The 26,863-nt window shown below is 33.5% G+C and overlaps 4 protein-coding genes across 7 annotated transcripts; 2 read left to right on the top strand and 2 right to left on the bottom strand.

The window, feature by feature from the left end:
- Nucleotides 1-1,978: 1,978 nt before the first annotated feature.
- On the bottom strand, nt 1,979-5,649 carry LOC108462048 (uncharacterized). 2 transcript variants are annotated; one of them, XM_053025207.1, is made up of 4 exons: nt 5,256-5,649; nt 4,909-5,081; nt 3,490-3,685; nt 1,979-2,303 (listed from the first exon to the last, which is right to left on the bottom strand). In XM_053025207.1, the coding sequence occupies exons 1-4, from the start codon at nt 5,320-5,322 to the stop codon at nt 2,248-2,250; spliced, it is 492 nt and encodes a 163-aa protein (XP_052881167.1). In that variant the 5' UTR covers nt 5,323-5,649; the 3' UTR covers nt 1,979-2,247. The 2 variants fall into 2 exon arrangements, with proteins under 2 accessions (XP_052881167.1, XP_017617542.1); XM_017762053.2 differs by having other exon boundaries at nt 1,979-2,437; nt 5,256-5,646.
- A 1,364-nt stretch (nt 5,650-7,013) lies between these two features.
- LOC108466942 (thylakoid membrane protein TERC, chloroplastic) lies at nt 7,014-10,711 on the top strand. 2 transcript variants are annotated; one of them, XM_017767328.2, is made up of 14 exons: nt 7,014-7,389; nt 7,769-7,846; nt 7,978-8,075; nt 8,178-8,254; nt 8,448-8,535; nt 8,704-8,784; nt 8,880-8,936; nt 9,094-9,175; nt 9,375-9,424; nt 9,583-9,639; nt 9,735-9,813; nt 9,916-9,974; nt 10,317-10,374; nt 10,472-10,711. In XM_017767328.2, exons 1-14 carry the CDS (start codon nt 7,239-7,241, stop codon nt 10,561-10,563), a joined length of 1,107 nt encoding a protein of 368 aa, XP_017622817.1. In that variant the 5' UTR covers nt 7,014-7,238; the 3' UTR covers nt 10,564-10,711. The 2 variants fall into 2 exon arrangements, with proteins under 2 accessions (XP_017622817.1, XP_017622818.1); XM_017767329.2 differs by lacking the exon at nt 10,317-10,374.
- Nucleotides 10,712-12,561: 1,850 nt separating this feature from the next.
- Nucleotides 12,562-21,769, top strand: LOC108466940 (uncharacterized). Its single transcript, XM_017767323.2, has 19 exons — nt 12,562-12,744; nt 13,385-14,573; nt 14,786-14,855; nt 14,958-15,752; nt 15,838-15,981; nt 16,104-16,217; nt 16,780-16,838; nt 17,005-17,071; nt 17,259-17,310; nt 17,408-17,500; nt 17,630-17,713; nt 17,804-18,204; nt 18,817-18,878; nt 19,388-19,457; nt 19,596-19,676; nt 19,778-19,879; nt 20,321-20,442; nt 20,865-20,940; nt 21,021-21,769. The coding sequence occupies exons 2-19, from the start codon at nt 14,527-14,529 to the stop codon at nt 21,117-21,119; spliced, it is 2,538 nt and encodes an 845-aa protein (XP_017622812.1). The 5' UTR covers nt 12,562-12,744; nt 13,385-14,526; the 3' UTR covers nt 21,120-21,769.
- LOC108466941 (probable serine/threonine-protein kinase PBL7) lies at nt 21,491-25,867 on the bottom strand. 2 transcript variants are annotated; one of them, XM_053025206.1, is made up of 6 exons: nt 25,483-25,867; nt 25,277-25,408; nt 24,206-24,393; nt 23,446-23,635; nt 22,382-22,773; nt 21,491-22,030 (listed from the first exon to the last, which is right to left on the bottom strand). In XM_053025206.1, the coding sequence occupies exons 2-6, from the start codon at nt 25,380-25,382 to the stop codon at nt 21,707-21,709; spliced, it is 1,200 nt and encodes a 399-aa protein (XP_052881166.1). In that variant the 5' UTR covers nt 25,383-25,408; nt 25,483-25,867; the 3' UTR covers nt 21,491-21,706. The 2 variants fall into 2 exon arrangements, with proteins under 2 accessions (XP_052881166.1, XP_017622816.1); XM_017767327.2 differs by having other exon boundaries at nt 25,277-25,863.
- Between the last annotated feature and the right edge of the window lie 996 nt (nt 25,868-26,863).

The following is a 26,863-nucleotide window of genomic DNA, read 5'->3' as shown; positions in this document are numbered from 1 at the left end:
TCCAAAATGAAACACATGTCCAGCAGGTCTGAGATCCGCATGGAATGTCAATACTAGGAACGGCGGAGTCAAGACAAAACTGTGGAGTCATATGGTGAGCTGTAATAGTATATATAAATACTCAAATTTTCCAATCAGTAAGACACGAGAAAAAGATTACTCAACAATTGGTGTGGTGAGCATGGGCTAACTTCCGATTATCAGATTTCAAAGAGTTTGATGGGAGCATTCGGGTATAGAGAGACCTAGAGCTACGATAGACCACAAGTGGTATGCTTGGATTAAGAGTAAACCTAGATGACTCCAATAGTTCACACCAATTGTTCAAATCTGATGATCGAAAGTTTATCTACGCTCACCGCACTAATTGTTGAGTAATCTTTTTCTCATGTCTTATTGATAGGAGCATTTAGGTATTTATATATGCTATTACAGCACACCAAATGACCCCCACAGTTTTGTCTTAACTCTGTTGTTCCTGGTATTGACATTCTGTATGGATCTCAGACCTACTGGACATGTGTTTCATTCTGGGTTGCCTGCAGAGCACGCAGTCCTTTCTGCTCTTGGTACTGACATTCTATGTGGGCTTCAGGTCTATTGGACACGTGTTTCACTCTAGGTACCTGTGGAACACGTAATCCCCCTTCTGCGAGCTCCTTGGACGCGTGCGAACTGATATTGTGACCTTCCCCTAGTTTGTGCGAGCTCAACATGCGAACTTGCCTTGCGAGCTAGGTTCGCTAACTCCCCTTGCTTTCCTCTTACGGCTCACTTCGCACTCAATCATCTGGTAAAACCTATCCGGGTTAAGGGCAAGCGACCCGAAGTTATCCGGGTTTCGGGTTGACACTTACTGATGTGTAACAAAACCTAATATATTCAAGAAGCTATATGGAATTAAGAATAGAAAGTTCAACAAGGAAGCTTGCAGGTCCGACCTCTCATTCATGCATTAAAACAAATGGAAGCCTTGTTTCTTTGATTTAGTTGTTAAAAGACATGGATGCATACTTGTTGTGTTGCTTTTGCAGTTGCTGTCGGGACACCAAGGCAATTTATGGACCCAATTCCAAGGAATTGAATAACTTCAACACCTCTATTAAAGGTTCTTCCTCTGCTCTTTCCACCGGCGTTTAGCATTGTTGCTGATGACTTGAATATATACGATTTATACAGTATTCGAATTTAAATTTGCAAATTTATTCTATAAATTCCCTTTAAATCCAAATATTTCTTTGTCAAATTTCAATTAAATAAATTATATCTAAAAATATCTAAATAAAAAAATTAAAGTTCAATATATACTTTGAATATTTCCGTTAATTATAAAAATAAAAATTTGAATAATGACATTTTAGTTTAAATTATCAAAATAAAAGATATAACAGCTAATAAATATTGAAAGGTTAATATCCGTTTTCACTTTGAACATATAATAATTAATATACCTAGACTTAAATATTATATGAATTTTTCTATAAAAAATAAATCAAACATACTACATATTACAAACGTCATAATTTGACAAATAATTCAAATCAAATAAAAATAAATAGTGATCATATTCGAAACATATCACAACCATGTACGAACACCTCACAAAAAAGTCTTATCAAATCCAATCAATTAGTTACCATCAATCGAGTCATTTTAAGTTTGTCACTTGACCAAGTCATGTGCAATCATTTCATATTCAAATCAATTTGGATTTGGACCAATTCTGATTTAAGTTGATCGGATTCAAATTCTTGAGTTTTTATGTATAAAGCAAAAAGTGTAGAGTTTGAGTTCGAATTAATGATGTCAGGTTTCAAGTTCGAGTCAAATCAGACAATTCTTGAAAATAAAGGCCCTTGAAGTTCAATCATCAGATCAAAAAATCATCCTTCAAACCATCACTTGTTGCTAATGGTACCCAAAACAGCAAAACCTAGAAAGTACTGTTTTATCATACACATCATACACAATGCCATCATTTGTATAAAATGCTCAAGCTTTTTATTCCCTTTATTTGCTAGTCAACAACAAAAAGCAACCATGTAGATCTTAACTAATAGATGTGCCAACAGGACCACAAAGCTCAACTATACACATCATATCTGAAGCCACCTTAGAACATACAGCTGTAGAATATATATATATTTCTCCACAGAGCAAAATTTTAGGAAAGGTAAACTTACTGTACAGGAGGTAACCGAGTTGTTTAATCATATTCAATTACCAAGCTCTAGTTCATCCTCGAGGTCATCCCCTTCTTCGAACAGTTTTAAGAACCGAGCCTGATCTTGTTGCCTCTTCCTCTTTTGCCAGTATTTATAAGCCATCATCAGTCCAAATATTGTTACAGTTAAAGCCACTAGAACAATCAGTACAATTATACCAACACGCAATTTATTCCCCTTATTATCATTATTGGTATCTGTATTGAAAGTACCTAACACATAGCAAATAAAGCATTGTCAACATATATATCTAAATGACCTTATAATATGCATTTGAAATTGAATATGGGTAAGCTAGACAAGAAAAAGAGATCATATGAATATATGATGAATAAGTTGTATTCTCAGCCAGGCAATTCCATGGTCCAGCTGACATGGCCAACCTTAGCCCTTAAAGTATAACCCTTTTTTTTTACTAGTAGCCAAGATTGATATAGCGCTAAAAGTATCATGGAAGTCTCTTTATTAAGAGTCGAACTGTATTTTGCCCCCTCTACTCAAAAAATGACAAATTAATCCCTATACGTTAGATTAAAGAACAAGTTGATCCTTCCGTTAAAATTTTCATTCATTTTTACAGTTAAAAGTTGATCCCTTAGCATGAGGTACACATGGCATGTCACATGTCACTATCTAGTTATTCTATTAACCATGCCAGTTTTTAACAGTACAATGGATAAAATTTTTAACAAAAAAGACCAATTTGCTCTTAAATTTAAGATACAATGACTAATTTGCCCATTTTTTAGTAGAGGAGGGCAAAATACAATCAGACTCCTAGCACAAAGACCTCCATGGTACTTTTACCTAGATATAGCTCACTTGGCTCTTTTTATTGTATCAAAGGAAGTTTGAATTTTCTAGTTAAATGGGGCCAAAGAAGCCAATCTAATGTCAGCAATATTTTAACTTTTTACTGTAGAACAACTAACCAGAAATTCCAAGCCAATCTAATGTCAGCAATATTTTAACTTTTTACTGTAGAACAACTAACCAGAAATTCCAACGTAAGAACATTGACACAAAATGGAACAATCTTTTTGGTTGATTTCCTTTCTATGCCAACTCTCGAACCTTGTCAAAGTTAAGTGACAAGCGCCTAACTATTGAGGACAAGAGAAGAGCTGGTATACAAAATGGAATAACTAACATCCACAAAAAGGAACTGAATCAAGCAATGCCTTAAACAAGCCCATTGGCCATTAATATGGCATAACAGCTCCTAAGAATAAAGTATGGGACAAAAGGGGGAAAAAAACTTTACCAGCCGGAAGAGATGCGCATTCTTCACAGGTGAATGTGACATTAAGTTCCTTTTCTTTAAACAATATATATTTCCCATTAGCTTTGAAGTCTGAAGCACAGAACTCCCATTCATCAAATACATCATCTGATTTAAATGTGTCCTCCTCGTAGAATCCACACCGCTTGCATTTCTTGCTTTTGAGTTCTGTAAGAGGCTGAAAACACAAAGAAGACACTTTTATTCCATGCTCTTTGTAAAAAGGAACTGCCATACATGCAAATTCGATAGAGCAGCGGCAACTCATGAAGGGCTTAGTTAAAGTAAAATGCAATAGCACCCTTATCCAGAACATCAAGTTAACCAAAGGACCAAATTTGTGCAAAGCTCAAATAGGCAGCCTAGTCAAGTACTTCATTTGTCTCTCGAATCTCAATGTAACGGTAAAAGTCTCATGGAGGCCATTGTACTAAGAACCAGATTGCATTTTGTCACTTCTAATCCAAAAATGAGCAAATTAGTCCCTATACGTTAGATCAAAAAGCAAATTAGTCCTGTTAAAAATTTCATCCATTTCGATTGTTAAAAACTGATCCCTATACGTCAGAATGAGGTACACATTGCCACGTATAAATGTTTGGTTATTCTATCAATCAAGCCAGTTTCTGACAATAAAAATGGATCAAATTTTTAACAGAAAGGATTTGCTTGTTGTTTGATCTAACACACAAGGAACAATTTGCCCATTTTTTGAGAAAATAGGGCAAAATGCAATCTAACTCCTAATACAAGGACATCCATGGTAACTTTACCCAATGTAACAGTAACACATAGAGAGCTAAAATTTAACCAATTCACTAAAGAACCTTTGGTTCAGCAAACATAATGTAAGGATTTACATTAGGCCAGCATCCATACAGGAGAAAACTCAAAATATAACAACTTTCACTAAGTTTCCATTAGTAAATGAAAAGGGTATTATGTCATGTGGTGCTCAGACTCTTCATTTTATCTTTTTTTATTCTAAGACAAATAGAAATGAGTACCAGAATTTACCTTTCAAATATTCCCAAAGTACATTAACAAAATTTAAAAATTAAAGATACCCCTAACAAATAAATACCCATATCCAACACCTACATGTCCAAGTAACATAAATTATATCACTATAAAATAGAGAAAACATAAACCAATAAAACATGAAACAAAAACCAAACAAATCCCTGAAAAAAGCACAAAACAGAACTCGAAAAAAACACTTCTTTTCCAGCTACTGGATTCCATATTTCATAAAGCTAGCCCTAATTTACGTTCTTAGCAATAACAGGATCAGAAAAAAGGCGCTGAAATATTGATCACTGGTTTTTATTCTATCAATTGATTTTACAGTACTTGACAGTATTAAAAAAAAATGAAAATCAGAGAGAATTCTGTAAAAACCTGCCAAGATTCTTCACCCTTGAAAGTATAGACAGTATTTGCTTTGGTGAGATCTGGCAAAACCGTCATGTTCTCTCCTTTGCAGACGAAATAAACCGTCGGTTTTGTTATCCAGTCGTGCGTGTTGTATATTTCAATTGAATCCAATCTAACTACTGCCGATGAAATCAATCCTTCAAAATAAAAATAAAAAGAATATTGCATCTTAATTTCAAATTTCCAGCTAAAAAACACGAATCTAACCTATTTTATGAAAAAAATCAAAGAGATACGTCAACATCAAATCCACTACATAACCTCCGTTTGTTTGTTTCTCGGGGGCGGGGCGGGGGGAACTTAACTATTACCTGAAAAGAAGCTGAAGAAGATCCACCAAACAAGAAAATGGAAGAAAATCCTCGAATTCATCGACATAGCGAGCCCAAAAAAACATAAAAATCTTCAATCAAAGGATAAAAGACAAATTCAAAATCAGAGAAATTAGGAAAAGTGCGCAGTACGCACCTTTCCTTCCTATAAATTTCTCCTTTTTTATTTAAATCTTTTGGTAAACGAAAGGAATAAAACAAATTTATGAGAGAAATGGCGGTTTTTCAAAGCTTGTTTTTCCTTTGGTTTTGTTTGCGTGGGAAAGAGGGTGAGGAAAAGGGATTGTTGTTGCTGACCGGTTCGCACTGCGGGTAATTGGACGTTGCTAGCGTCTTTTGTAAGCGGGTTGCGCATTGCTCACCCCTGGTTTTTAATATCTTGCCACGTGTTGGGATTAATGAATTTTTGATTACGTGTCGAGATCTGAAAGCGTCTTGGATTTGGGCTTTCAATGGGGAGAGAGGGGTTGCAATTCTACTTCTTAATCCACGTTCGTCCGAAAAGTATGAGTATTTAATTAATAATATAAATTTGAAAAATAGATTTCAATAAAATAAATATTCGTTTCTTAGATGAATTAAATCTTGGGTAAAATTTTTGATTTAAGTATGGCTCAGCCTGAATTTATTTAAATTTTTTTCTGGTTATTTGTTGTTATTTTGGCGTTATTTTGTTATTATATTATTATTATATTGTTATTATTTTATTGTTATTGTTTGGATATTATATAGTTTTTGTTTTATTATTAATTTTATTACTATTTTAGAGGTATTTACTTACTAAGTTATAATTATATTAGTGTTATTTAGGTATAAAGTTTTTTTAATGAAACATTTATTTTAATAATTTTAATGTATTTAATGTATTATATTTTTAAATTTATTTTATATAAAAATTAATACAAACAGGCTAAGTTGGGTCGAGCTTGAATTTAGCATTATTTACTCGAGCTGAACTTAGACAAAAATTTAAGCTCAATTTTTTAGATCAGATTTTTCCCAAACTTAAAAATTAAGCCTAAAATTTTACATTAATCCGTTCCAAACCCAATCCGATCCATAATCAAATCAAATTTGCTCGTTAATTTTGGGGTGGAAGGATGTGGAAAAGCTTAAGCCTTGAAACGCCTATCTCGATCCATGACTATAGATTGAAGCACCCCTAAAAACCTGATTACATGTTTGAGAAATATATGGTCCACCTCCTCAACAAGACAACTTTTAGTTGTTGGTAAGAAGATTCTATACTTTGAGAATCCATAGTAACACATTAATAACTAATATTATTGTGGATCGCCACATAAACATTGTAATGATTAAATTAATTATAGTTAAAAATCATATTAATATGGTAACTGATAAAGGTGTTTTTTTGTTAGAATATTGTAAATGGTAAAAATTGAACAAAATTCTATAATTATAAATAAGAGTATAATAAATTCAAATATTAATTCTGCTACTCAAATTTTTTAATTTGAGACTTGAAATTGAGATTTTTTTAATTTAGTATTTTAATTTGATTTTAAGGTTTAATTTAGTATTTAAGTTTGATTTTACTGTTTAATTTAGTATATTAAAGTACACATGTCAAACATCGGGCTATATAATATTATTTAGTCTATGTATTAAATAAATATTAAAATAAAATTCATGTATTAACTTAAAAAATTAAATATCAAATTAAACATTAAAATTAAACATTAAAATTAAACTCAACTATTAAATGGTATTAATCAAAAAGAAAACAAGTGTACTGTAAGACAGCAAGCAGTGACGTTGCTCCTTAACCACAAAAACCAGCGAACAAATTCAGGAACAAAAACAAGGTTAATTCCCTCAAAGAAAAGACAATACAAATTTAATTTCAGTGGATAAGATTTATTCATAGGCCGCTGTCTTTCCCTTTTCTATCAAAATTCCCGGCTAGAATCTACTCGTCGGAAGCTCATAGCTCAAGCTTCCATGGGGTTAGCTTCGGCCGTTCACCATGGCGTTGGCATTCGAATCTCTCTTAATTTCCATCTCAGAGTTGCCTCAGTGTCGCCTACGGTTCAATTGCCCAGATGGACCGGATTCCGCTTCTCAAACCATCGTGTCTCCCTTGTCCATTCAGGTATCCTTTCACATATAGAGTCAGTTCTGGCAAAGTTTGAGGTTATTTGGTGAAGTACTTAAAAATTGACAATTTTTTAGTTCAATTATTGATATTTTTATCAAAATCTGTATGCTTACTGAGTTGATAATGGTTTGCTTCTGAAGTTGATATGGTTGTGTGAGTATATTGATGGCAATTTTGATAAAAAAATTTCTAATGGTGTCACTTAGTGAACTTGGATATTTAAATCGAAAAGTTACGGGGAAATTTTAATTTTTTTAAGTATATGATTAAATCTCAAACTTCATTCATATACAGGATTTGGCGGCATATAATTTGAATGAATTGGAGGTTTTTTTTTTTGCATTTCCATTTTAATTTGTGATTCAACTTGCAGTAAGTCATAACCGCCGCACGATATGTTTCCCAGTTGCTCGCTCCAAGGGAATGGAGCAGGAGGATAATTTGTCTAGAGGTGATTTATTTTATTTGTTTTGAATGTAGAGGTGATTTATTTGATCTATTTTGAATTTATATTAATCTTCAAAACGGAAGCATTTTCATTGTTGTTGGAGAAAATGATGGATTTATGGGATAAATCTGCAGAAGAGGAGAGGAGAGCTTCAAATTCTTATGCTGATTCCCAGGAGAAACTTCAGAAAAGTGAAGCTTATGCATCATCTGTTAAAACTGTTGCTTTTTGGGTCAGTTCTCTCAACATTATTGTTATTTATCCTTTATCTAAAGTAGATTGATGTAGTCCTTTACGGATTGAAGACGTTTTGGATATTAATTCTTGTGTTTAGGTGTGCTCTGCGGTTGCTTTTGGAGTTGGTCTGGGATTGAAGGAAGGAGTAGGCAAAGCATCAGAATTTTTTGCTGGGTATGTAGGATTTTATTTTTGAAAGTTGCCCATAAGTCACTTGTTCCATACATGGTTAACATGTTTGAATTCTTATCTGACTGATCATACATGTTTTTCCTTTCTTTCTTCCTGTTTTAAATGAATTTTGTACTTTTCAGCTTTTTTTTTTTTTCTTTTGCTTGCTATTGCTTTAATTATGATTTCCTTTCAGGTACATCTTGGAGCAAAGTTTGTCTGTGGACAATTTGTTTGTCTTTGTTCTGATCTTCAAGTACTTCAAAGTGCCACCTATGTATCAGGTGCCATTTTTTTATCTATCTGCTCAGGTCATCGCTATAATTCCTTATTACTATAGAGCCTGAGGTTGTCAATTTAGCATAACATCTGTGGAAAAGATATACTCACACATGATGTGCTTTTCCATGTTTACCCCTTGTAATTAAAAGTCTGTCATGTACAACATGTAGAATCGGGTTCTTTCATATGGTATTGCTGGTGCAGTCTTCTTTCGGTTGTCATTGATACTACTTGGAACAGCCACCCTCCAGGTAGATTGTTGTTCACTTGTTAAGTTTGCATCTGCTTTCCCACGAACCATGATTTACTTCTGTCTGGGCTCATGAAGTCCCCTTTGCTCTTTTAGAGGTTTGAAGCGGTCAACCTACTACTGGCTGCTGTACTATTATTCTCATCTTTCAAGGTGCTGTATCTCTACTGAAAATGTGACAATCAAATTGCTTTTATCTATTATATTGTGTTGGTATCTTATTTTCAGTTTATGGCAGTTCTACATTTGCTATGTTTCTCTATTGAGTTCAAATTTTAGGGACTCATCATTTTGTATTATCTTTTGGTAGCTATTTTCCAATGATGAGGATGACACTGATCTGTCTGACAACTTCATAGTGAAGACTTGCCAGAGATTTATCCCCGTCACATGTGATATTCTACCTTTTGCCTTACATACTCTTCTACTTTCAGTCTAAGGTCATGTAGTTTATTCTGTCTGTTCTTTTAAGGTCGACTACTTATGTGCAGACTACAATCTTGATATTTAATGAACCATTTGAGTTTATCTCTTTGCATCTTCTAATGCTTTTGGTTAAGGTTTTAATTCCTTTTGCTTTTATCATTGCAGCTAATTATGATGGCAATAAATTTATAACAAAACGGGACAACATTTGGCAAGTAAGTCGTCTATAAGAATTTTCACATCCTCTGTTCTTGGTAACTTTATCATATTATATTGTCAAACAGAAAACTTTTCTTATTATGGAACATATTTAAGTTCCGTTACTGAGTGTAATGAATTCTTCATTCTAACAGGTGTCAAATATTTTGGACAGGCCACTCCTTTGCTTCTCACAGTAGCAGTTATTGAGCTCAGTGATATAGCATTTGCTGTAGGTTCTCATGATTCCTCACCAATGCCTAGCATATGGACTTTGCTGGTTAATGATGCAATGAGGATACTGATGAAAATTTTCATTTTCTTTAGGCTGATTCAATACCAGCTGTTTTTGGTGTTACACGGGATCCTTTCATAGTTTTTTCATCTAATATCTTCGCCATCTTAGGTAATTCTTGTTCTATTGTCTCAACATAAATCTCTCTCTCTCCTTCTCTCACACACACAATTATAGAGGACGATTAATTTACTACGATGCTGCCCCTTTAAGGTTTAAGGTCACTTTACACACTCATTGCTGAGGGTATGGCAGATTTGGAATATCTACAGGTAAAGTTTCCTCTCTTCACTTGACCTTCTTATGCATACTCTGACTTGATGCAAGTTAAAATGTAGAACTTCAAATATAAGTTCTACTTGCAGAGAATATCATAAATCATCATATATACTCAAAGAGTATCTGGATCTTTGAGAAAAAAATATCCATGCAATTCTTACAAATTGGTTAATGTCAGTATTGTGTTGGCAATTTGCCATTCTCTTGATGTTTATCACTATGCTGTTTAAGTATCCAACCTCTAACCATAGGTTGGCTGTTTAACATGCACGTTCATAAGTACAAATTTGTACTGACAGCTTATATACTGGTTTTTCTTTTCCCTCCTTTGGCAGCCTTCCATTGCCGTTGTTCTAGGTTTTATTGGATGCAAAATGATCTTGGATTTCTTTGGTTTGTACCTTGGATCTGTATTGTTTGATATAAATTCTTTTCTAGTTTAGAAAAGAACCAAAAATAGAACTTCAAGTCTTTAACTGCACTGATGCAGGACTTCATATATCTACGGAGGCATCACTTGGTTTTGTTGCAACTAGTCTTAGTGCCGGCGTACTGTTGAGTTTAGCAAAGAAAGCTGACTAGCTGAAATCAAAGTGCGAGAGCAGATGAAGGGTTTATATTTTGTATGTTTGTTCTTCTACGTTAAGTGAGCAAGTGAGCTCTAAAATTGCTGCTCAATTCTTTGTTTCTCACCTCTCTTCATCAATGAAAATGAAGATTAATTATATAATCAATGAATGATTCATTTAGACGTTGCCGGGAAGTTGATGCTCGAATTCAAAGCATCAAGTTGTCAAGAACCAACCAATCTTCTTTCAGGTTCCATCTTTTTCATAATGAAGCAAATCAAAGGACTGAATGTTGACTGTAAAACCAAATTTCAGTTATCCTTTCGGATTGGGATTCATATTAGTATCGGTTCTCTCTTGTTGAATATCTGCAAACGAATGAATAATGTTGTTTTTCTCTGTTTCATACTCTAATTTTAGCATCTATATATCTTCAAGGCAGGTCAAAGTACCACAAAACCCTTTGTATTATACTTTGGATTACATTTTAGCTTTTTTACCAAAAAATAGACCAATTAGTCCCTCTACCATTAAATTTTTAAATTGAATTTACTTCCCATAAAAAAAACATTTTTAAAATTTGTTAATTTTGTTATTATACTTTATATATAAACACCAAAATTTTAAGGTTTATTTTGCTTTCTCATTGAACATATCGGTATTAATTTGTTATTTTTTCAATAGGGGAGCTAAAATGCAATCCAAAGTATAGTATACGAGGGTTTGTGGTACTTTTACCTTCAAGGCATAATGTCAAATTTAGCTTTCAATATTTGCATATAAAAATTTAGAAAACATGCTACATCGACAAATGTTGGTATGATCATATTTTTATGTTTAAAAATTTAATGTTTTAGTCAATATTTTTATTTAAAAAAAGCCTAATGTATTAGCCTAAGAAAAATTGTCTGAGTACTGATACCTTTGGCAAGGTATTATACTTAAGGCATGAATCTAGGCTGAGTCGGTCTGGGCCCAGATTTAGCATCTACAATCTGGACTAGGTTTAGGCAAAATTTAGACCCTTTTTCGGGTCAATTCGGGTTGGGCCTAAAATTTTATTAAGACTTGGCTCTGCCCATCAACACTTTTACTTTTAAGAGAGTATATTTGAATTTTAGCATTTTTAACTGCGAGTAATTTATCTTGTCCAGATTTATTATAATTTAAATCTGGAGATATTTTGATTATTATTCAATTGTATTATAATTTTGATTCTTAATGGTAAGAAAATGGAGGAGGTTTGCTTGGTGGGTTGAGAGTCACAAGAAACCTTGTAAAGAGGTGGAGAGAAGGCGAGCTTGATCGAGAGAGAAGAGAAAGTTGGTAGTTGGGGTTGTTTTGTCTTTGGGTATTTAATGTTCATAGATCATGTGTCTTCTCTTGATTGGGAGATTGCTAAGTTTGCAGATTTGATGTTATACAGTTACATGACATGTAAGTGACAGATGATAGTGATCTAGTTGAACGAAGACTTTACTTTAGTGAGTGTAGTCATGCTTCTTAGTTAGGTATATTGCTTGGCGAAGCAGTCTTCTTGACAGAGTAATTCAAAAAATTCGAACCTGAAGTGTTTCTAACTGGAAATAATCTAATTCAAAATTCAGCCTTTAAATTTGAATTATTGGAAGTTAAAACAACTTGAATGTAAAATGATTTAAATCTAAAATTAATTTAAACTCATAATTATTTATGTTTGAAACTAGTTCGAACTAAGGTTTGAAATTTTCGAAAATTTCACAATTCTAAGTGTGATTATAATCTATTTTCTCAGTAATTTAGCTACTTTGATTTGATTAATTTTTGTTTATTCGATGGTATACATTACACTCCAAAGAAAAGACATTGGTTCAAATTTTAGAGATAGAAGAGGTAATCCCGAATGTAAACCACGGACTTAAATCTTTTTATTAAATTTATTATAAATGATTGTTTAATATTTTCACCAAATCCTTAAAAATATTTTTTTCACCAATTAAATTAGTGTGACAGTGAAATTTCAGCTAACAGAAATAACATCATTAGATCTTCCGAATAATACTAATTAATCCGTATAATACAAATTAATTCCAATTCTTTTGTTAATCATCAAAGTAATTAAGAAAACAAAGAAAACAAAACAAATTCCAAACATTAATCAATCCGAGGATGACGATTCGAGCTTGAATCTCCTTCAATCTCTCAAACTAAAGAGGTAATTCGATTTTCTTATTCCTACATTTCCTTTTTGCCACTTGGGAAAACTCTAGGTTTTAGATTTCTACTATTGTTATCAAAACTTGAACAAAACAACTAACACTAAACAAATTAATGTAAATTTATTTCACTGTATGTATGAATCTCTTTTTTATGAATTGTTTTGATAAGTGTATAGCTTTAGTAACAGAAGAGTAGCTGTTTGAAGTCTTTCTTTGAAATCTGGAATGAGTTTCATGTAAAGCAAAAGAAAGATATGGGCAGCCATATAATTGCAGGTTTTTTGCATGTTCAGTTTAGTATATATATTGATAGCTTTATAGAATTTATCTTTTTGAGTCTAAAATTCTGGTCATTTTGAGATTGAACTTGCTTTTAGTCAGGATGATAGTGTTGCAATTTTTTTTTTTTTTTTTTTGGAGTTGTTCTTTGTTTTTAGGTAGAATGTGTGCTCTTGGTTTTGATTTTCTTTTGAATATGTGCACATGAACGTGGTTAGAGACGTATATGAATTTGTTGTGAGACTTCAGAACATACAAACAAATAGAAAGTACGTTGATATCTACAAAATACAGATTTCCATGGTAGTTTAATTCTTGTAAATTTTGGGTTATTGATATAGCAATTTGTTATGCCAGCAAGAGGAAGAAGAAGAACAGAGAAATGGAAGATCGTCCTCAAAGGTATGCAGAAGCTATTGATCCATGCCTTTCCGAAGAGGAAGATGGTGAAACGTTGCAAGGAGAAGCTCCGAAAATATTGTTGCATTAATTAATTACGTTTGGGATCTTCCACCACCTTTAACCAATTTTTCTGTTAACTCTTGACATTTTTTTTAGAGCTTTATACATTTTTCTTTATATCAAAACCAGGGGCGAAGCCGCATGGCCCCCCGGCCTTTAAAATATAAAATTACATTTTAGGCTCTTAAATTTTAAAAAAAATATTTAAATTAATAAAGATAAAATTTCATTTTAGCTCCTCCTAAAATTATAAAAATTTGATTTAATCCTTTACAAATTATAAAGATATAAACTATAAAAAATTAAAATTTTATCTGGCCCCCCTAAAAATTTTTTTTGGCTTCGCCCCTAATCAAAACTATATATATATATGTGTATATATATATATATGTATATACTAGGTCCTAAAAGGCCGATGGATGCCAGACTTAGTTCAACAAAAGAATTATATTATGATGTATTAATTTAAAGCAGAAACTAAATCACAAAAATGTTAAAAGTTTTGTGGTCTTAGTATAAATATTTAAAATTTGTGATGTCAAAATGCAAATATGAAAAAATGAGGGACCAAAAGTACAAATATCCCAGAGGTTGAAAGTACCAAAATGTGGAATATATTGGTATATGATGACTAAATTGAATAAGTGAAGAAATGAGAGTTCTAAATTGTAGTATTTCCAGAAGTGAAGAATGACTTGAGGGTGGAATTGTAGAAAATTATGAGGAGCAAACTGGTTATATTATGACAATAATTAGTGAATATTTGTTGTTGAAATTTTATTGGTTAAAATATTTTTATTATTTTATTATAATATATTTTGTTATTAATTAATAGTTAAATAAAAAGAAGAAGATAAAAGAAATTATCATCATCTTCTCCATCATTCACGCAACGACCATGAAAGATAAGAAGTTTTGTAAGTTATTAAATTTAGTTCTTTCCATCAAAAACCATTTTTTTGTGAAATGTGGAATGAGTTTAATGTAAAGCAAAAGAAAGCTATGGGCAGCTATAGAATTGCAGGTTTTTGTCAAGTATGTTATTGTCCTTATTGAGCAGGCGCTCATTGGAGGCTGATTCCAGGCAAGTTTTAGATTAAAAAAAAAAAACACCTTTTGCAATATTTAGTTTAGTATATATATTGATAGCTTTATAGAACATCTTTTTGGGTCTAAAATTCTATTCATTTTGAGATTAAACTTGCTTCTTTCTTTTCGGAGTTGTTCTTTGTTTTAGGTAGAATGTGTGCTCTTGGTTTGATTTTCTTTTGAATATGTGCACAATAATGTTCTTAGGGACGCCTATGGATTTGCTGTGAGACCTCAGAATATACAAACATATAGAGAGTACCTTGATATCTACAAGGTATAGATTTCCATGGAAGTTTAATTCTTGCACGTTAATGGTCCATTGCTTCCATATGTATTGTCAGTTTTGGGTTATTGATATAGTAATTGGTTATGCCAGCAAGAGGAAGAGGAAAGAATAGAGAAATGGAAGATCTTCCTCAAACGTAATGCAGAAGCTATTGATCCATGCCTTTCCGAGGAGGAAGATGGTGAAACGTTGCGTCTTCAGGAAGAAAATAAACAGACCTTACCTGCAGAAGCTCATGAGGTAAATGAAGATGCTTCTATTGAGGCAAGTGAAGAGACTGCATCTAAGAAGCAATACGAGGTGACCTTGCAGACTGAAGCTACTCAATTGAATAAAGATGCTGCTTCTGAGGAATGTAAGGTGACATTACAAGGTGAAGTGACTGAAGTGAAAGACGAGGTTGATTCTTCGGAAATAAATAAAGATACATCAGAGACTGAAGCCACTGAGTTAAAAGAGGAGGCTGATACTGCCGGTTTATCAGAAAGTGACACAGGAAGGCCAAATTCTCATTCAATGGTAAATGCAAGAGAAAAGGAGATGAAACTTATAGAAGAAACAAAGACTCGTAAGGTCAACAGATGGGCTAAGACCAGACCAGCTCTTCGTGCCATTGAGAATTTGATGAGTTTAAGGTTTAAGAGGAAGAATATGAAAAATAGGAATATGAATGCAAGTGAATGCCATCTTCCATCAGGAAAAAAGGCAAGATCTTCAGAAAGAGAGTCTGAGGTTGAGTTTGAAGAAAAGGTATGTGTGAATGAGATCTCAGCTACCGAAGGAAGTAATGCAAACAACGAGGCTTATGATGAATCTTTTTTTCCTTGGAAAGAGGAGCTGCAGAGCCTTGTTCATGGAGGAGTGCCAAAGGATCTAAGAGGGGAGGTGAGGTTGAAACTTCTCTGTTTGTTACTGTTTTCATCTGTACTTGTTGGAAAATGCTTTGTCTGCTATAATATGATCATTGCAGGTATGGCAAGCTTTTGTAGGTGTTAAGGCACGGCGAGTGAAGAGATATTACAATGATTTGCTGGCTCAAGAAAACAATGATGATGATGATCAGCATAGTAACTCACCTGGTGTGTTTAGAAAATGGAGAAAGCAGATTGAGAAGGTCATTAGATGCATGCGCCCTGGACTTTATTGTTCAATCTTTTCAATTTGTAGGTGCTACATCTTTTTCTTTAAAATGTTTTCACATTTCTCCCTAGGCTAACTTGTCTGTTTATTTTTCAGGATTTACCCCGGACTTTTCCAGGTCATCCAGCTCTGAATGATCGAGGTAGGGATACCTTGAGGCGTTTACTTTTAGCATATGCTCGACATAATCCTTCTGTTGGATATTGCCAGGTAATTGAAATGATGAATTAAAAGTGTTTTTTTTTTTTTTTTGGGGGGGGGTAGTTGAGGCTCCCAGGGATTGAATTTGAACCCTGGTCATTGGAATTAAGAGTTCTACACACAACACCCTACCAATACTAATGTTTTAGTATTACCTTTAATTGGTTTCTCTCTTTTAAACTTGCTCTATATTATGGAAACTTTCTTCATCTATATCAATAGAAACCTATATATACTTTTCATGACTGCCCCTTCTACATCACATCACATCTCTCTCACCCACTCATACTTCATTTGCACTCTTATGTCCTTTAGAATCTAAGAAAATTTAGTTAGAATTTAAAAATTTGTCCAATTTCTTATTGTTACCTTCATTTCAGCAATTCCATTGCTGTATATGCTCAGCACAAGGAGGTTATTGTTCTATTGATTGATATATTTGCTACCGGAAGAACATCTCTGATGTTCTAAATAGATCTTAATGACCATCCTTTGTACCGCATTAATTATTTTAGTAATTAGTTACCCTTGTACTTATTCTTGTCTTTTATTTGACATCGAGCACATGCAGGCAATGAATTTCTTTGCTGGATTATTGCTTCTTCTTATGCCAGAGGAAAATGCCTTTTGGTAGGTTCAGGTAACTTTTCACACAAGGTTGATTTCTATAAAATGATTTTTGCTATCTTATTCTCTTCTGCAAATTGTACAAAGGCATATATGGACACATCCATACTTATTATTCAAGAATAGCTAGGTCCGCTTTAAAGGTTGATTCCTTTCGATGTATTCTCAGGACCTTGGTGGGAATTATTGATGACTACTTTGATGGGTATTACACGGAGGAAATGATAGAATCCCAGGTTTTAAATTTTGTTACATTCTTTTATGATATTCCATGTTCCTTATCAAATTCTCCAGTTTGTTACAAGTTTAACGTGTATCTGCATGTTGACATGCTGATACAGTGATACTACAGTATTTCTTAAGCGATTTTGCCATCTTGCAGTATCATAGTGTCTTTTAACTCTATATATTTCTATTTCTTAGGTTGATCAACTAGTATTTGAAGAGTTGATGCGTGAAAGATTTCCCAAATTGGGTTGGTTTGCATCTCAAATTTTCCCTATCTATTATCTTCCCATGCATAACATGAAGCAAATGTGTGATATTCTATTTAATGTATGCTAATGCTGCAGTCAATCATCTAGATTACTTGGGAGTGCAGGTGGCATGGATTTCTACACCGTGGTTTATCTCCATTTTTGTTAATATGCTTCCTTGGGAAAGCGGTAAGATATAAATTTCAGTGCTGGAAGTTAAATTTATTTTCCAATTATTTCAGTCAAGATGCTTAGTTCTGAGCACTTTGCATTTAGTAGAAATTATGTTTACCTAGTGATGGATTTCTTGGTTTCCAGTTCTTCGCATTTGGGATGTGATTCTATTTGAAGGAAATCGCGTTATGCTGTTTCGAACGGCCCTTGCTTTAATGGAGCTACATGGTATTCAGATTTCATATTTATAAAATATGTGCAGCATTAAATGTGGATGATGAATTCAAAAGCAGTCTAGTTACATGAAGTTTACTGCAGTTCCTGCCTTAGTTACAACTAAGGATGCTGGGGATGTCATCACTATGCTGCAATCCCTTGCTGGCTCAACATTTGACAGCAGCCAACTTGTTTTGACTGCCTGCATGGGGTTTCTAGCTGTTACTGAAGGCAAATTACAGAAGTTGAGAGAAAAGCATAGGCCAACTGTGCTAATGATTGTCAAGGAAAGAGCACAAGGAGCTCAAGTTTCCAAAAATTCAAAAGGAATTGCTACTAAGCTGTATAGTTTTAAGCAAAATCGTGGACAAGAGGAAACAAATCCTGCTGAAGATGACGGAAACGTTTGTAAGTTGGAGCCCCGTTCCTCTGATCTGGATAAACTGCTCTGTAGCCTAAATGCAGATTTAGAAGTTGGTTCCCTCCCATCTCTTCGGGATCAGGTACTTTTCTTTGTTCGTCTTCTTAGCACCTTTTATGCTGCATTTCTAATATTTTAGGAACTATTCACCAATGATATTTTATCCTTCATTGCTACATACCACTGATTGTTTATGATTAATGTATGGATTTAGTAAGCTCCATGAGCACTTGATGTTTGGTTACTTTTCTTTTATCTTAGCAACTTCAACAAAATTCTAGTCCGACTTGCCCACCTTCATTGATGTGAATATGGAGAACTACATATCAAATTCAAAGAATTAGTATGGCTTTAACTTATTTTTGCTTGACCTGGGAAGAAGTTGATTTTAGCTCTTTCTCGACATTTGGGCAAATCACAAAACATCAATGCTGTTAGATATTGCTGTATATGAACACTGACCGAAAGACCTTTAACTACAATGCATGAAAAGGCTTGATAGTATTCTGCTATTATAACCAATCTCCTAAGTAATGCATTTCTAACCTAGTAACCCTGATTAAGCTGTAATAATATTACTCACAGAGCTTATTCTTGGCTTTCTAACAGTGTTTCACTTGTAATTAATTGGATGGATATGAATCATCACTGTGCAACTTCTTTGAAATTTCAATCATTAACAGTTTATGAGCAGGTTGATAGGATGAAGGTTGAGTTGTGTAGGTTGCTCGAGGAAAAAAGAGCTGCTATACTCCGGTTAGTATATTTTACTGTGTTTTCTGATTTTTTTCTCAAACATTCTGTATCAAATCGCCATGTTGTATTCTCGATGATGGTAATATGGTAACTGATTCTAAGTCAAGCAGTGCAGTTTCAGTTATGCGATTTACTGACCAGCCAACACATTGATTGTGCACTTTTTCGTTAAGGTGCATGGATGAAAGCATCTAGTAGCTCAGCTTTCTCCTTTTAGAGAACCATGTATTTCAGCCTTTTTATCTGCTACATTGCTTTTTAGTCCTCGTAGATATGAACAAAGCATCATATCTGGCAATTATGTCATCATTTCAGGGTAGTTGCTTTACTCAAGATAGCCCTGGACAAAAGTGCATCTGATGGAATTATAATTAGCATTGTACTTCAAAATTAGGAATGGATCCCTTATTACAATGTTCATGTTTTCTTGCCATGAATTGTTTCTGATATTTCTGCGAACCTCTATAACTTATCATTTACGTGTAACTGTGGGTCCTGTTCTTTTCCAGAGCTGATGAGCTTGAGATAGCACTTATGGAGTTGACCAAAGAAGATAATCGACAAGAACTGAATCAAAAGGTATATGTAAAACTTTTTATATGAATATGCTAAACCAGCCAAGCATATAATTGATTCAATGAAATACTTCCACTGTTCTGTGAGCTTTGGGTTACTGAAGTTGCTTGCAGGATTTGAGGTTTGTTGATAATGCTGCAGATTGAACAGTTAGAGCAAGAGGTGGCTGATCAACACCAAGCTCTTGCTTTTAAGAGAGAGCAAGAAGCTGCAATGCTTAAGGTATACCTTGCCTCTTCTTGAATGCATTTTTTCTGGAACTATTGCTAAATTATTATTCTCTTACAAGTCCTCTAGTGATTTATAGATTCTCTGTGCTACAGGTTTTAGAGCAGCTGGAGCGGGAGCAAAGGATTGTCGAAGAAGCTCGCAAAAAAGCAGAGAAAGAAGCAGCTGCCTTGAGAGAAGCAAATGCTGAGCTTCAGGTTCTCTCTTCTTTTCTTGATGTCCTAGTTATCATGGATAATGTTAAACTACAGATTTCATACCATTCTTCATGTAAGATTAAAAGAGAAGTTTAAAGATGAGTATATACACCAAGAAGAAATCTACTCATTCTGTTTTTCAGTTTGAGTTTCATGCTAAATATATACACACATATATATATTCTTGTGATGTGACTCCTATTGAAAAATTTAAGTTACTGTTAGGCAAATTTAAGTTACTTGGTATGCTGTGTTTCTCTGAACTTCTTTAAGTCTTTCACCATAAGAATTAAGGTTTGTTTTATTCTTATGATTCATCTACCATACAGTTCATTTTAAGGTGCCTACTCTGATTAAATTCAAGGTCCCATGAGCAGAGTTGTTTTCCCTTCTTTTGTGATTATATTAAAATTCTTAAAAAAAAAAAAGATTTATTTGCAGGAAAAGTACGAGAAGGCTTTGGCTTCTAATGCTGAAATGCAGAAGAGGGTGGTTATGGCAGAATCAATGTTGGAGGCTACCTTGCAATATGAATCTGGCCAAGTTAAACCACAAACTTCACAGTGAGAAATATTTTAAGCATCTTTCTCTTCTAACATTCACTGGTTTACATAAGAAACAGACAATTCTAAATATCCCAACTCATATCTCCATTTTTATAATTTCCTTGTATTCAAAATGTTTTGATGAACTTTTCAATTAGCTTGATGTTGATGAAGAAAACCATGAAGCAACGTAAAATGCAAAGAGCATATTTACTTTGATCCAGCTATTTAAGAAAACTTTAGATGTTTTTCAATCTCTTAAGATGCCCCTAAAAAATAAAGGTTTCTTTGCATACAATTCCACCTAGTGAACATTTTGAAACTGCTTTTATACACACTCTAATATGCAAGGGTATGATCCATTCTAGTATTCAGAGGCATTTAGATCTTTGATTAATAGATATTATTCCACAGTATATAGTCATGTCTTACTTTTGTAGGACTCAACGAGCCAATTCTGGACGAAAGGGAGGAGGGATATTGTCATTTGGACTTGGCTTGCGGGACAAAATCAAGGTAAATATCTACATAACAATGATGTTAGAATTGTTCTTCCATTATACATTAGTTTAGTCAACTTGAATTTGATATGGCAGGGAATACATAATGTTGAGGAGCCTACAGATGGTAAATCCAACCAAAGTGCAACGGAGGAAGAAACTAACACCGAAGACGGAGAGAAGAGCTCTAGTTAGGAATAGTCCTAGTGCCATTGTTATCCTTTAATTTTTGTGCTTCTTTTTTGTAGTTTCAAATATACTGGCAACTAATGATAAGACTTAAGAGGGTTCTATTTGTATAAAAAGTGTTAATTTTGAACCCTAGTAGACTTGTAGAACTAGGTTGATTTGAATATAATCATATGTGAAGCAGTATATTATACATTGTTCAGTAATCAAAGAATTTTGTTTTAGTTATCCACAAATGTTGAATTCCATGAGGCAATACCATCATTTTATGGAGGTTTCATGCATTTACTATAGCTGCCTGGTATGAAGGCTCACATTATATTTTGAATAAGATAAAAAAAGGTTCATGTGCATAGAAAAACAGAAGCTACAATAGCTTTATATAATTGTGCCTTTTGCTTCATAATAATTAAGCAAAATTTGATAATATGGCATGCGTTTTGCAGGCCTTGTGATTTCATGTACATTAAAAGATGACACAATTTAATAACATACCAGCATCTATCAAACACAATTTAATAACATACCAGCATCTATCAACAGTTGGAAGATCCAAAGAAGACCCAGATGGTGATGATGAACCTCAGCCGGTATCAACTTAACCTCCTTGTCCGATCCCTTTCGGAACTGTTGCCACCATTAAGCTTCTTATCTCTGTCTCTCTTTGTCCGAGGTGGAGTACCAGGCATCAAGCGAGAACCTTGTATTGGCTGTGTATCTGGTTTGAATTTTTGAGAAGCAAGGTAAGTCAAAGCTGTGACTACATCAGCAATGAGAGGTCTCATATTTGGTTGCTCTTGAACACACATTGCTGCCACTGCAAGTGCTTGGAATAAACCCCTTGGAGGATATTGACCTTGAAGCATTGGATCAGCCATTTGAGAGAACATTTTTCTGTCTTTGAATAATGGCCTTGCCTGCAATAAAAGATCAAGATTGAAAATATAAGGGAACCCCTTGCAAACAGACAGAAAATCTCTACTTTTTTTTAACTTGCTTGTGAAATAGCTAAGTAAACCATGTTGAAGACTAACTATAAAAAATCTGGACGTTTAAGCCAAAGGTGTCTATATGCATTACACTTGTTAATTCATTTCAGGCCAATTTCAGGTTTGGATTGCTTTGGGTCAAGTCATTCGGGTTTTGAGACTGGTTCTTCAAGTTGGATCATTACAGATTCAAATCATTTCAAATTCTAGTCTCGTACACACGTACTCTCTCTCTCTCTCACACACACACATGCATGCACACACATGCATATTTCTTACCCATGCAACTAGATTCTGTTCCCCAGCAGCTTTAGAATTATCAATGGCTTTCCTCCCGGTTATGATTTCTAGAAGAACAACTCCAAAGCTATAAACATCGGATTTCACAGTTAACTGACCAGTCATTGCATACTCCGGGGCACAATATCCATAAGTTCCCATAACCCTTGTAGATACATGGGTGTTATCTCCAACAGGTCCAAGCTTGGCCAAGCCAAAATCAGATAGCTTGGGAAAATACCCTTCTCCAAGTAAAATGTTGGAGCATTTCAAATCTCTGTATATAACTGGGGGACTTGCTTTATCATGCAAATACTCCAATCCCTTTGCAGCCCCAGCAGCTATTTTCATTCTTGTACTCCAATCAAGTCTTTTCTTACTAGGTGAAATGTCTGCAAATAAACAACAAAAATCAATATCAGAATATGCTTTAAAAACCAGACCAGAAGTCAAACCAGTGTGCCCTCTGGTTAGACCAATTCAACCGGTTTTATGGTTTTTTCCATTTCTTTTACTTTCAAATACATGTCCAAGGAACCACAAGTATCAAACTAGTAAAATACAGACTGTCCAAGAAATCACAAAGTAGAATTAAACCATTACAGCACAACCATAATAAGAACTAGTACAATCCAAACTATAGCCAACAAGTAGACTAATTGGACTAAAATCCAAACAAGGCAACCACACATCATAAAAACTTAGAGATCTAAGCATTGTGCACGGGGGCCTCAAACTTAGGTACTCAAGACCCCAGGCCTCCGCCTTTGCCAATTGAGCCAAGGCCTCATCACATACAATAATTTCTCATAAAAGAAAATTTAAAAACAAGTTTAGAACCAATTTTTGAAGTTTTCCCAATTACTTTCGGGTTTTACCGACTTTTCTGGTTCAATTGGTTCTTAGACGGTTTGAAGGAATCCTGATTGGATGGTATATGCTAAACTAGATGGACTACCAATTCTCGGTTCAACTGGTTGGTCAGGTCCTCTTGTTAGTGAAACAAAAACATACTTATACAGTAATAAATAACAAAAAGGAATTGATTTAATATTTATACATACCATGTAAATGGTCTTCAAGAGAACCTAAAGGCATATATTCATAAACCAGAAGCCTTTGATCTCCATCAGCACAGTATCCAGTGAGATTAACAAGGTTTGGATGATGAAGAAGGCTTAGCATTAGAACCTCAACAAGGAATTCCCTGTTTCCTTGCAACCCATTTCTATCAAGTTGCTTTATAGCAACAATCTACAATGATCATAAAAAACCAACATTCAATTTCGACTTTTCCAACTTCATATGAAAAAGCATGCATGCATGCATTTAATTTGCAGAAAAATTGCTATACTACTCCTCCTACTATAGCAGAGAGTGCATTTTGACCCGTCTACTGTAAAAATGAGCACAAAGATCCCTAGAGCAAAATGGTCATTTTTGTAGCAGTTGAAGGAGGAGGGGGGGGGGATTGTTCATTTTATGAGAAGAACTTAATTACGTGATGCAACATTTTTAAGTGACGGAGCATATTCACCTGATCTATTGTAGCTTAACCAAAAGTTAAATTCAGTGGTTCGAGTTAAGCTACAATGGATTGAGTGACCATGCGAAGTTACATGAAAATTCCATGCCATATTTCATATTTTAAATTAATGCTACATCATTTAACTAAGTCCATTTCGTGAAATCAATAGTTTTCTTTTCAAAGGTTACAAAAAAGACCATGTTGCTCGTTTCTCTTACATACAGGGACCAAAATGCACTCTGTGCTATATAGTATAGAGACTTATACAATTTTTTTTCCATCATTTGCCAATTAACCTGATTTCTGCTCTCCAAACGCCCTTTGTACACTCGACCAAAACCTCCTTCTCCCAAAAGGCACTCTGAACTAAAATTCTTAGTTGCCATTGCCAATTCACGAAACGGAAAAGTCTGTGCAGCAATATGTTCACTTCCTCCTCTGTTTGACGTCTCCCCACTTGACGATGAATCTGTTTTCGATTTTTCTGAAAGAATAAAGGATGATGAAAATGTTGGCAAAAATCCAAATACATGTATGCCAAAGAGCATACAAGAAATGAAATTTTCAAACATCAACAACGGGCTAAGCTTGATTTTGCCAAAGGTTTTAAGACTAATCCATCCTCATATACCACAACTTCACCTCTCAAAATCTACCATACACCTTGCTTTTATATTCCAAATCGTATGCATAATATACATGAGGTGTATCCAAAATCCAACTTGAGCTATGCCACTCAACCTCTCGATGTATGAGTATATATCCAATACGAGTATGCTTAACTTGTCTCGATTCTCATGCTCGAACATGCATTGGATGCAAGTATCGAACATGAGTAATTTAGAAGAAAAACAAAGATACTGAGCAAGGATTTTGCTACTTTGATCAATCACTTCAATTTAACAGACAAAATTAAGGGGAATTTTATAATAAAAAAAAGGGAAGATCCGCTAGATATTTTAATATGTTAAATTAAAATATATATAAAATTAGGGCAAACCCAAATTTGCAAGTAAAATCCAGAAGCAAGCAAGCTTGTAAAACAGCACTAGTTCCATTTATTATCTAACATATATACCAACATGCTGCAAAGAAAGCTACCCCTTTAAGCTAATTAAAAATTAATAAACAATTGATCAACCAATCAAGTCTATTTTTTTTTCCATTTTCTCCTTCTAATAATTCAATATTTTGATCCAAATTCACCAAAAGAAATCAACAACTACACAAGAACTAATCAACTTGCATAAAACCCAGATAGAAAAATAACAAATAGCACATAAAAAGAGGAAAAATAGCTATTATAAAAATCAAAAGAAAGGGTCAATTTTTATTGATTTTTACATTTTAAAAAAAAAAAGCTTTACCTGAAGTGGGTTTGAGCCGATCAAGTGCCATCTCTTCCATTTTTTTCTTTTTCTTGGATTTATTAGCTTTAGTATTTGATTTCCCAGAACAAGGAAGCCACCCCATAAGTCTTCTTCTTCTTCTTCTTCTTTCTTTACTTCAAAATCAAGGCTATCAAAAATCAATCAAAAAGATTAAAACAATATGAACCCATCTCTTGAATTACCTTAAAAACACCCAGAAAATTAAAGAAATTTTGATGAAGATTTCGCAAGTTTCAAAACAAAAAGAAACAAGCTTTACTTTTGAAAAATGTTTTTTTTTTCTCAGTAAACGTTTACTTTGGACCATTCATGGATGTTTACTGTCCCATTAACGCGATTCAATGTTATCTTCTTGAATTAAAAAAAAAAAAAGATAGATTTAACCGTCTGAACTGATTAAATAATAAAATAAGATCACTTTGGAATAAAATTAACGGTCGAGATTGAAATTTTCATGTGAAGTTTGGTCTACGAAGAAAAAACGCCTTTTCCTACAATAATTTTCGCTTTCCATTTGATTTTCTGGTTGGGTCAATGAATAAAATCCACCATTTTTATTTTATTTTCATCTCTCTAACTATTAACTTTTTTAATTTCATCCCTCAATCTTTCGAAATTAAATCCATTGAATAAATTTATGTAAGTGACTTTTTATTGGTCTAATAATAAATTTAGTCCTTCAGTGTTTACTTATTTTATTAATTTAGTTTTTAATATTTATAAAATTTCTCATTTTAATTATAATTCTAAAAAATCAAATAAAATTAGATAGCTCTCAATGTTCATAAATTTTATCAATTTCTGTTTAATTCTAAAAATTTCAAAATAAAAATATTTCTTAACATACCTCAAAAACTCGTTGAACAAGAATATTTAACATTATTCATGTTGTGCTCATTGGTGTGGGTTCAAATCATAGTAGTCGATTCCACACCAATTCTAATCATATCGGTCAATGCATATCGTTCCAGTGCTAAAGCGAAATAAGTAACACATTTTTTCATACCGGCTCGTTCCGACCAATTTCGATCACATCGATTGAAACATGATGCATCGTCTATGCATGAATAATAATAGTAATAATAATAAATATAAATTTTTAACTATTTACTATTATGCCAAAGACTTAATTAGGATGAACTGATTATTCAAAAAGACTATAACTTTTAAAAATTATTTTTATAACTTTCGGGTGAGATATGCTAAAATTCTATGAAAACTATTGTGCTATGAGTGAAATTATATTTTACCATTTTATTAAAAAAAAGAAAAATTAGTCTTTATGTCAAAAATAAATTAGTTCTTTTATTAAAATTTATTTTATTTTTAATATTAAAAGTTGATCATATATGTCAAAATAAAATATATGTGACATGTTATGTGTAATTATTTATTAAAAATTAAAATTATTTATATATGTTACACACCGGGCGCCATGTATAATTGTACTTATTTTATCAGTTAAGCTAATTTTTTGACAATAAAATTTTTAATAAAAGAATTAATTTAGTTATTTTTTAGCAACGGCACTTCTACGTGTTTTGCCTAATTTGCGGAACCAAT

Source organism: Gossypium arboreum, chromosome 2 (assembly GCF_025698485.1).
Source record: "Gossypium arboreum isolate Shixiya-1 chromosome 2, ASM2569848v2, whole genome shotgun sequence".
Classification (NCBI taxonomy): domain Eukaryota; kingdom Viridiplantae; phylum Streptophyta; class Magnoliopsida; order Malvales; family Malvaceae; genus Gossypium; species Gossypium arboreum.
This window is presented reverse-complemented; position numbering and strand designations above follow the sequence as displayed.

Bases quoted from the DNA above. Each gene is read 5' to 3' on its own strand.
- LOC108462048 (XM_017762053.2), bottom strand. From the start codon at position 5,322: ATGTCGATGAATTCGAGGATTTTCTTCCATTTTCTTGTTTGGTGGATC. The intron at 3,686-4,908 runs GTTTTTACAGAA...TTGTGTTTTCAG, and splicing joins AGGGTGAAGAATCTTGGCAG to CCTCTTACAGAACTCAAAAG. The intron at 2,438-3,489 runs GTAAAGTTTTTT...GCTATGTGTTAG, and splicing joins ATGCGCATCTCTTCCGGCTG to GTACTTTCAATACAGATACC.
- LOC108466942 (XM_017767328.2), top strand. From the start codon at position 7,239: ATGGGGTTAGCTTCGGCCGTTCACCATGGCGTTGGCATTCGAATCTCT. The intron at 9,176-9,374 runs GTGATATTCTAC...TTATCATTGCAG, and splicing joins GAGATTTATCCCCGTCACAT to CTAATTATGATGGCAATAAA. The intron at 9,640-9,734 runs GTAGGTTCTCAT...CATTTTCTTTAG, and splicing joins TCAGTGATATAGCATTTGCT to GCTGATTCAATACCAGCTGT.
- LOC108466940 (XM_017767323.2), top strand. From the start codon at position 14,527: ATGTTATTGTCCTTATTGAGCAGGCGCTCATTGGAGGCTGATTCCAG. The intron at 17,072-17,258 runs GTTTTAAATTTT...TCTATTTCTTAG, and splicing joins AGGAAATGATAGAATCCCAG to GTTGATCAACTAGTATTTGA. The intron at 17,714-17,803 runs GTATTCAGATTT...AGTTTACTGCAG, and splicing joins TGCTTTAATGGAGCTACATG to TTCCTGCCTTAGTTACAACT.
- LOC108466941 (XM_053025206.1), bottom strand. From the start codon at position 25,382: ATGGGGTGGCTTCCTTGTTCTGGGAAATCAAATACTAAAGCTAATAAA. The intron at 22,774-23,445 runs GTATGTATAAAT...GTTTATTTGCAG, and splicing joins TCTTGAAGACCATTTACATG to ACATTTCACCTAGTAAGAAA. The intron at 22,031-22,381 runs GTAAGAAATATG...CTTTTATTGCAG, and splicing joins AACAGAATCTAGTTGCATGG to GCAAGGCCATTATTCAAAGA.